The following is a 10,192-nucleotide window of genomic DNA, read 5'->3' on the forward strand; positions in this document are numbered from 1 at the left end:
TCATCATCTCATCAGTATCTGGGCCTCATCATCTCATCAGTATCTGGACCTCATGTTTCGTGGTCATGAAAGTTATTCTGACCATGAAATCATCCTCATTCTACTTTGAGTTAAAACAAACAACCTGCAACCAGATGCGCCGGTGTTCCGGTTTAACGTTAACGAGTGACCGCGTGAACTGAACCGGAACACGGGGGGGCTGCATGTTTCATCACGTTACGTGTTTTCCTCCTAAATCGCGATAATGATGAACGTTAACAGTCGACAAAGTTCCGCATGCAGTGGACGTTAACTTAACCCAAGTCTGAACGGTAACGGAACATAACGGAACTTAAACTGTAACGGAGGGAAATGAAGACGCTGTACACATCTGAACGCTGATTGGCCAAGACTCGTCACATCAAAGATGTTCTATTGTGAAGATCACGACATCACCATTTCTCCTCGTCTCACTCCAATCTGAGTAACGCTGTCTGGCCAGTTGACCCCCCCCAAAAAAAAAACCTCTACGGATCTACACGATTCACGTGGATGACATATTTTTGATTCAAAACGGTGAATTTCACCGAAAAGTGACAAGGTTGCCGGTATGATTTCTGAGGAACTCTCCAGACCTGCCATTCCCCATCCATCCACCAGATGCCCCTCAGACTTTCCCGCCCAGTCACAGTCACCTGACTCTTACATCCAACTGCTCACCTGTTCAGCATTCCCCAATTACCCCCACAGTATTTGTACCAGCCCATCACCACCTGCTTCTGACCACATTGTCAATATTCCTTGCTGCTTTTGCTTTCTGTCCCGTTCCTGTTAACCTGTGGTTTCTCACCTGCTTCTGTCTGGACGTGCTCCCTTCACTTGTGAGCTTATGTATCATGATTTTACCATTAAATCACGTAACTGTTGCTGTCTGCCCAGGTTGCATTTGGGTCTCTTTCCTTGATGCCTACCTGACCGTTTGCATCCTACTACTACCACTTGGAGTGGCAGAAGACGGAGCTTTCAACCGTTACTTTTCGTGAACAATTTTACCTGTTTATCTATTACTTGCTGCTAATTATTTTAAATGTTTATCCTTTCCAAGCTTACTACTATGACTACTACTACTAATACCTTTATACACGATTTTTAGATTATTGTGATGTAATACCTTGCCAAGTACTTCTGCTGGGTTTTAATATCCATAAACTATTTCCTAAAAATGTGTTGTATCAACAGCAAAACGCACTGCGGTGGATCAGATACATAAAGTACTCTCTATACTTCCTTAAACACTAACCCAGTTTAAAGTACCATGTGGCTGTGAGAAGGACAGAGGTGGTTAGCAAATAAAATCTAAGATGAATGACTTTGCTCCGATTAAGAAGTCCTTGTTGCACTTCCTCAATGCAGGTGCTTTTCTGGCAAAGTTCCCATAAGATTAAAAACGGCCTTCTTTATGATGATGTTGCACGAGTTGGTTAAATATAAAACTGAAAACCAAACCATGATGTAAACAGAGACAGAGTCATGCCCTTTGTGGTCAGCCTGGTCAGATGAGAGAAATATTCCAGCATTGAGACAATTTACAGTATATAAGAGATTATAACTTCACATCGGGTCACTGTAACGTCAGCTCTCCTTGTTTAAGCTCCACAACAGGTAAGAACACTTTCATCTTAAAAAAACATTTTTATAATCGTACTACGAATATATCAGCATAAGAAATGATCTGTTTATTTGTTTATTGTTTAATTTTTGTTTAATTTACAACACATTACACTGACCCTGAATGTAAAGTTACATCACTGCAACAACTTCTAATAGAATTGTATGAAAGTAAAAGATTAAAAGAAATATCAAAACATAAAACAGTGCAAATTAAAATAAATGTTAGTACAAATATAATATATAAATATTATATTTAAGACAGCAACAGCACAAAGGAATCATTCATGTAAAACAGAAACATACTTTTAATACAAAGATTAGAAGACGACAAACACACAAACCTGAACACTGCAACTGCGGTTTATCTTTGCATCTGCATCTATTCAACAGATGCAAGAGCCATGAACATGTAAACGAAAGTGAAACTTAATTCAGTCTGCTCTGTCTGTGGTCTCACTGTTGAGCTGAGTTTGTTCCTGTGAACGTCTCTGGTGACTGAGACTGAGCACCCCCCCCCCCCCTTTATTTCTGTTTCTATTTATTTGTCACCAAAGACGGAAAGGAAACAAGCTTCCAAACTGAGATGGATCCACATGTGGTGAAATGGAAATTATGTGAGTATTGTTGCCGTAATATTGTGTTTCCTTTTATTTAGACAAATTATTATCTAAATAATTGCTCTCCCACAGGTTTCTCCCTCTTTTCTCCCCGTTAAAGGGGTTTTTTTGGGGGAGTTTTTCCTGTTCCGATGTGATGGTCCTGGGACAAGAGGATGTCACATGTGTACATATTGTAAAGCCCTCTGAGGCAAATTTGTAATTTGTGATTTTGGGCTATACAAAAATAAATTGAATTGAATAATCTGAACAGTTTACTGCCAAGTACGTTGCACATACAAGGAATTTGACCGGGTGAATGGTGCATAACAATAAACTCCGAGCAATAGTATGTGACATAATTTAAGAATGGAAGACTATTAAATGGTAAACAAACAAATAACTATGTTAAAACAAGTATATTATTAAAGTGGCAAGTGTGTATTGAAAGAGAAAAGATGTGCAAGTGTGTGTAACTGTAGGACATTGTCCTGGGATGTAAGTGTCTGAGTCAGTGGGGGAATACTTTATTATTCCCTGAAGAGCGAGCAGATCAAATATCTAAGCTAAGCAATCAGACTGCCCCTTGTCAGGATGGCATTCAATTTTGTTTTAAATGTTTTAGTCATTAGTCTTTGCTTTCAAATATGTGACGTATGTGTCATCACTTCCTTGATCTGTTTCCTCCTCTGCAGTTTTTTAAATGAGTAATTCTGCTTAACAGCAGTAAGGTTTCGTTTCCCTGCATGAGGACGAACGAGGAGAGTCTTTACTGGACTATAGAGGAATATTCTGTGTGTCACATGCTGAGCAGATCAGCTGACATCAACACACTGGCTTTTGACTGTGTTCACGTTTTCTGGACTCATCCATGCACACTGTTATTCCATATTTCATCATATAATAGAATAATCCAGACAGAGTAGTAGATGCCTGATCATATTAGGTTAGATTATAGATCATTTTCAATAACCAAGATGGACTAAATGTTAAAAGAGTCTTTTTTTTCGCTGACCATTAAACTTAATATATCCATTTGATCGCCCAAAACAGAAAAAATATGATGAAATGGAGACAAAGAGGTTTATTTTCTGTTGTAGTAGCAGAACTGGTGAAGAAAGAATGATCCATAGTCATCTTCTTGGGTTTAAATTGAGCTTTTTTACAAATAACACCAAATTCAAAGTAAATCCATACCAAATAAATCTACATTGTTCCCCTTGAATAAAATAGCAACACTATCCAGGCATGATCACAAAGCCCTAAAATACAAGTTAGAGTTTCACAGAGAGGGAGAGAGAGACCAGAACTGTGGGTTTCTTTTGAAGAAGGAAAACCTCTTTTCTGTTTCGATTTCCCTTGAGCTCTAGACCGCCACACCTTTATTGTCAAGGCTTCAAAAAGAGGCGAGTTCACATGTTGTGTAGCAGCAGACGGAGAGGACGGAACCCTGTAGAAGAGATTACAGCTAAAGACTCACAAGTATGGAGGAAACCCAGCTACCGTTCATGGGAGCTGTAGTTCAAAGTACAGTTACAGAGTTAAATGATGGTGTTGTAAGCTTTCAGTTACTATTAGCAGGTGAGTTAATGCAGCCAATTGTTCTCGGAATCTTCACTTTATGACTTCTTTTGTGTTTTAAGGGGAATAAAGAACAGAGCCGGTTTTTTTGTTCAGTGTCTCTCCTCAAATCACTTTTTTCAAGCTGACTTTGGCTTTAGTCTTCTGGCTGAATTAGATATCCCAGGATTAAGCGAGGGTATGAATCGTTTGGCGTATTCCCTGTTGGAGTAAAGTGGTGTCTTTCCTCTTTGTGTTTCCAGCTGCTGTCAGTGTGCTGCTGTTCATTCTCTACCTCAGCAACACTGCTGCTGCCGTCAGCCTGAAGGAACATCTGGCTGACTGTCTGAAGGACAATGACTACGAGGAGCTGCTGCACACGGTGAAGACCGGCCTCCCTCACATAAATACATCTCATCATGTGGTTATCGTGGGAGCTGGCATCGCTGGACTGACGGCTGCCAAGCTCCTGCAAGACGCAGGACACCAGGTACATGCAGCAGGATGACACCATAAAGCAAATTTAATGTTCCGTTGACCACCAGGGGTCAGAAAAAAACAAGATGAAATGTGCAGCCACCACAAATCACAGGCTGGCCAGCTCATATGCAGAAATCACTTTTTGTTGAAAGTTACTGCAGCAATCCTAAGATGCACTACTTACAATTCTAAATCATAAGGTAAAACATGCACAGAGGGTAAATAAATGCACATTTTGTTCCACCTTCTTTGTTATAGTCTCTGATACAAAAGGAAAACTGTAATGGTTTATTAAACTGCAAAACTGTGTAAATGAGCCAATTTTAAGGAACTAGTTTGGATTTTTTTTTAAAGTGTGGTTGTATGAGGTTCCTCTCCGCAGTCAGTGTATTACTGTAGTAGATAGAGTTAAAACAGTCAATGTCAGCTATATTTAGAATATTTTCACCTCTTTGCCTTTCTGACGGGGAACTGAAGCCGTTATCTTTGCTCTCTTCAAAGATACAAGACTCCTTTGATAAAAACAGTGATTCTGCCTCTCAGAACACAGCAGCTGCTGGTCTACCGCTGCCTCCATCGTTTAGTTTCTGTTGTTGTGTGACTTTTTTGAATCCAAACTAATCCTGAAAACACAAACTAAGCGATGGATGCGGCGGTGGTTCTTGTTTTCAAATCCGGAATCAGACACTTAGGGTTAAGCCCTTTATTTAACTGTCGTGACAAGGTGACCATAGTGGAGTCTAGTGGTCGAGTTGGAGGACGAGTGGAGACCTACAGGAATGAAGAAGAGGGCTGGTATGCCGACCTGGGAGCCATGAGGATCCCAAGTTCTCACCGGTAAGTGAAGCTGTGTCTTAAATGAGCAAAACAACAGTGTTTGAACCTTTAGTCAGTTAAAAATGCTCCTTGTTGGGTAGTTAGCAGGAGCAGCAACACGTAACTAGTAAAAGAAACTTCAGCATCATCAAACAATTCATTTCATCTTTGGTTTGTGCACAGTGTGGACATGCCACAGTCATAAGCCCTTGTTAGCAATGTCTTTAGAATGTAAAAGCTACATGCTAGCATCAAGTGTCTCATCTCTGCACAGCATCGTCCACTGGTTTGCTAATAAACTGGAAGTCAAGCTGAATAACTTCATCATGGAGGACATCAACACCTATTACCTGGTTCACGGGCTGCGGAAGAGGACGTACGCAGTGAAAGCGAATCCCGACATCCTGAAGTATAAACTTCCGAGAAGAGAGAGGGGGAAGTCAGCCGACCAACTGCTACAGCAAGCTCTGCAGAAGGTACTTTGTGTTAGAGGGCAGAAAGGAGCGACGCAGCGCACGGCCTATTCTGTGGGAATCTGATTCCAATACGAGCTGAAAGATATTGTTCTAAACAGAACAACTTTATTAACATGTCTGCACTTTTGAGTCAATTGATATCCCCTTAAATGTCATGTAGTAAATGTTATAATAGCTGTTTTTTGTTCCCTATTGCTGAAACCTTTAGTTTTTTTTCTAGAATTTTAGAGGCTGAATAAGTTAAGTTCCCAGTAAGCCTGGATTTGATTATATGGAGGTCAAAATATGTTTATTGAATAGAACTGCAACATTTGGCTGAATAATGAACATTTTTAAGATGTTTCCTGTTTTATTTTGAATTTCCCTGCCTCTTCTGTCCCGTGTTCACTCTACTTCCTGTCTTTTGTGATGTTAGCTCAGTTTTAACCAAAACCCAGAGCTGCGTAAAGTTAGATATTTTATATCCTGCATCGCTCCGAGGCTTCTGTGTGCAGAGGCACCACTGTAAACAACAGCTGGATCTTTTCTCTAGGTGAAAGATGAAGTGGAGGCACATGGCTGCAGAGCTGCTCTACGGAAGTACGACCACTATTCTGTAAAGGTAAATCACAACGTGATCTCATGGAATTCCACAAATGAGCACCGAGTCTGACACTCTGCTGCAGAAACAAATGATGTGAATGTTCTGTTCCCCCAATGAAGATTGGACAAGTATATGGGACAGTAGAACATATTCTCAGCTGATCTAAGGTCACCTGAGAGAGAATCATTTAAGATTACGATTCAAGAAGAGATTGAAATCGAAATGTAGAAAACATTTGCGTGTTGTTTCACAGGAGTATCTGAAAGAAGAAGGTGGCGTGAGTCCAGAAGCGGTGAGGATGATCGGAGACTTACTCAATGAACAGAGCCTCATGCACCTGGCGCTGACTGAGATGATCTACATCCAGAGCGACGTCAACGACAGCACCACGTACGATTGGTTGATTTAACACATTTGTGCATTTAAGTTTGTCCCAAAAGATGTTGTGTTTTAATTCAAAGCCGGGGTATACTTGAAACAAGTGGGGAGAAGAGAGCACAAATGCCTCGAAGGCATTCAGGGTGCTGCACTCGTTTCAACCAAAGAGATCTCACTCTCTCTTTTGTCAAACACTGATGGTTAGACAGATACCAACGCGCTTTCAACTAACTCCAACGTAAACCCACCCGCATCTTTATTAGACGGTCTGAGAAAGTAACAGTTTGAAGAGTGAGATAGTCCACACAGGGCGGACAGTAAGACAGGTGGATGGGGCAACCAATCGCGGGACGTCCGTCCAGGAGGCCGCTGTTTGTTTGCCGTGCAAAACTGAATGTAAAGCTTTGCAGATGCCGCGCAAGCTCCGAGCATGCACAACGGCGTTTATTATCTATGTTCATTGTATTATTCTCCTAAACACCAGAGGGCCTACAAACAAAATGAACTGTGAAGAATCAAAAAGACAACAAGGCAAAACGCCATAAACCAACCTCCACTAAGGCGAGGAGGGATTGTAATTATCTATAAACTCATATCTCATATTCATGGACTACTTTATTGCCTTTGTACAAACCCTGTATATAAAGAAGTCGAGTGTTACATGCATTATAGAAAATACGAAGGTTGAATATCATGTAAAGTATTTGATTTGGCTGCAAAATATTTACTCAAATGAAGATTTTTAAGACCTCCTGTTTCTAAAGCATCTAAACACCAATTGACCTTCTTTGTATAATCCCAGTTTATATTCATGTGAGTCGCTTGTCACCCACTAGTCACTGGAGTCATTGGTCAAGTGGTTTTTTGCTTAACCCTAACCTCCAGTGACAAGAAACTGTACATGTGGAAACTGACACGCCTCACCTCACACATCCAAAATTGACACTAGAGGGGAACGTAGAGCATCTTAGTTTGAAGCTTAGGGCCACTGACCAAACCTTCGGTATTTGACGAGTTGGGAGTGAGAATGTGTTGTTGTGACAGAAGTTCAAATCTTGCCTACTTTACATGCTTATGGTTGTACCGAATAAAAGGGACTAAAAATCTTTCCTTTTGTTTTGAAGGTACGACGAAGTGACCGGCGGGTCAGATCTCCTTACCAAGGCTTTTCTTTCTGTCCTTGACGTCCCCATCCTCCTCAACTCTAAGGTCAAAGGTATCAGCCAATCAGATGAGGGTGTAATTGTATCCTATCAGACGAGCCACCAGACCTCTTTGACAGACCTTTCTGCTGACATTGTTTTGGTGACAACCACAGCCAAAGCAGCCCTCTTTATGGACTTTGATCCACCTCTCTCCATCAGAAAGATGGAAGTCCTGAGGGGGGTCCATTATGAAAGCTCCACTAAAATCATCCTCACCTTTCGCAACAAGTTCTGGAAGGAGGATGGCATCCGAGGGGGAAAGAGCATCACCGATGGGCCCTCGCGTTACATCTACTACCCCAGCCACAGTTTCCCAACAAATAAGAACATCGGTGTCCTCCTGGCTTCCTACACCTGGTCTGATGACTCCCTCCTCTTCTTAGGTGCCAGCGATGAAGACCTGAAAGAAATGGCTCTGAGAGATTTGGCAAAGATCCATGGTGAGCATGTCAGGTCTCTCTGCACAGGGGTGTTGGTGAAGAGGTGGAGCATGGATCCTCACAGCTTGGGCGCCTTCGCTCTCTTCACACCCTACCAACATTTAGAGTACTCTAAGGAGCTCTTCAGAAGTGAAGGCAGGGTGCACTTTGCTGGTGAACACACAGCCTTCCCTCACGCTTGGATTGAGACATCCATGAAATCTGCAATCAGGGCTGCTACCAATATTAACAAAAAGTCAGCTAGAACTCAGCATGACGAGCTCTAAGGTTTTAAATCTAGCACTTTTGCTTGGTTGCTTTAGAAATGAGGCCCATCAGGATTGTCCAGCTCAACTCCACATGAAACTGGTGGATTTTCAGCACAGAAAATGGTTTAATGTTGCTTGGTGAAAGTATAATCAGATGTAACTCACTTGAAATCAATAGTATGTGCACCACTAATGTCACTCCAAGCTTGATGTTTGTGTCGATCAAATAGGTGCTAAATAACAAGAACCACTGCTATCTTTCCCCTCTACTTTGTTGTTTCAACTCATGGTGCTCAGAATTCTTCTCCAAAATGTAGAAGCGCAAAAATGAGAGTCAATTAAAGAGCTTTAAGAATGTATAAAATGCCTCCTGCTGTTAAAAGCAAGGTTATGCTGCACATTATTAAAGGACAACAAGCACTCCACGATCTTTGTCGACCTCAACTGACGGCTTGAGGGCATTACAGTAACAATAATAACTGTCATTTTCAAACCTGACCTTCATAACTTATTACACTTAATTGTGAGAATCTGTAACCTTTTCACAAGTCACTCAGTAAGGACCAAATACTGGCAAAAGAAAACTTTAAAAACAAAACCACAGCCAAAGGCTCACATTGAGAAATTATTTATTTTGTCGATTCCATAAAAGGCAACAGCATTGACAAATGATCACACAGAGAGAAAAAACAGCAAGAAAGTGACACTGTAATACACTGATGTGTAATTTAAGAGCATGACAATTAACTTAATACATAATAAAAGACGTAATTTCTAAATACGAAATGTAAAACATGTAATAAAATATAAAAAACAAACAAACAAATTAAGAGTACATTTAAACAAGGCCAGCTTAAGCTGCTGTTAGTTTGGTGCAAATATACAATTTTAGTTTAGTTTTAGTAAATGAGACACTGAAGGTTGATGTTGTCACTCAAGGGGATACAAAAACAAAAAAAAACCTGTTTTTTAAATAATTGAACACTGCTCTTTATACATGAGACACGTACTTGCATGTATAAAATTGTAAATAATTTACCAATATCAAGCTCAAATTGAGTGAATGTTGAGGTATGGGTGAAGTACATCTTTGATTAGAAGAGCTGCATATGAGGGAGTAAGTGCATAGCATTATGTTAGCTAGTTACTACTTTACTCAAGATTTTACATTTTAAAGAATTCTGTTTTGTCCATAATTAGAATGTTAAAAAATGTGTCATTTGTAAGTTTAAGTTATTGAACTTGATGGCTGAATTATGAATTGTATATTTACGTGCACAAATTAATGAATTGAGAAAAATAAAATTTCGGTGTAGATAAAATCAAATATAACCCCTTAACTCACATCACTGTTCTTCAGGGAAGCTGCTGCAAACCTAGTAATTCAGGGCCACTATGATCACAATAAATACCTGGAGGGACTACTGTATATGCAGACAATATAACTGTATGCAGACGATATAACTGTATATACAGACAATATAACTGTATATACAGACAATATAACTGTATGCAGACGATATAACTGTATATACAGACAATATAACTGTATCTGCAGACAATATAACTATGAAGACGATATAACTATATGCAGATGTTTAAACTTTATACACAGACGATATTACCTGCTATATTTCCTTTGTTTTATCTAATGTCAAATCTAAACTTCTATAATACAACTCACTGTCTGAAATCCAATGTCTAACGTAATAAAAGTCCCCTCTGATCCTGTCCGGTTGTTGTCTTTACTCGTTGCTTTA

At 40.1% G+C, this 10,192-nt stretch overlaps 1 protein-coding gene across 1 annotated transcript; it reads left to right on the plus strand.

The window, feature by feature from the left end:
- Positions 1 to 2,196: 2,196 nt before the first annotated feature.
- LOC116400878 (L-amino-acid oxidase-like) lies at positions 2,197 to 10,163 on the plus strand. Its single transcript, XM_031878971.1, has 7 exons — positions 2,197 to 2,264; positions 4,070 to 4,296; positions 5,011 to 5,123; positions 5,377 to 5,578; positions 6,111 to 6,179; positions 6,415 to 6,551; positions 7,664 to 10,163. The coding sequence occupies exons 1-7, from the start codon at positions 2,234 to 2,236 to the stop codon at positions 8,448 to 8,450; spliced, it is 1,566 nt and encodes a 521-aa protein (XP_031734831.1). The 5' UTR covers positions 2,197 to 2,233; the 3' UTR covers positions 8,451 to 10,163.
- The last annotated feature ends 29 nt before the right edge of the window (positions 10,164 to 10,192 follow it).

This window comes from Anarrhichthys ocellatus, unplaced genomic scaffold (assembly GCF_004355925.1).
Source record: "Anarrhichthys ocellatus isolate YVR2014 unplaced genomic scaffold, GSC_Weel_1.0 scaffold214, whole genome shotgun sequence".
Lineage (NCBI taxonomy): Eukaryota > Metazoa > Chordata > Actinopteri > Perciformes > Anarhichadidae > Anarrhichthys > Anarrhichthys ocellatus.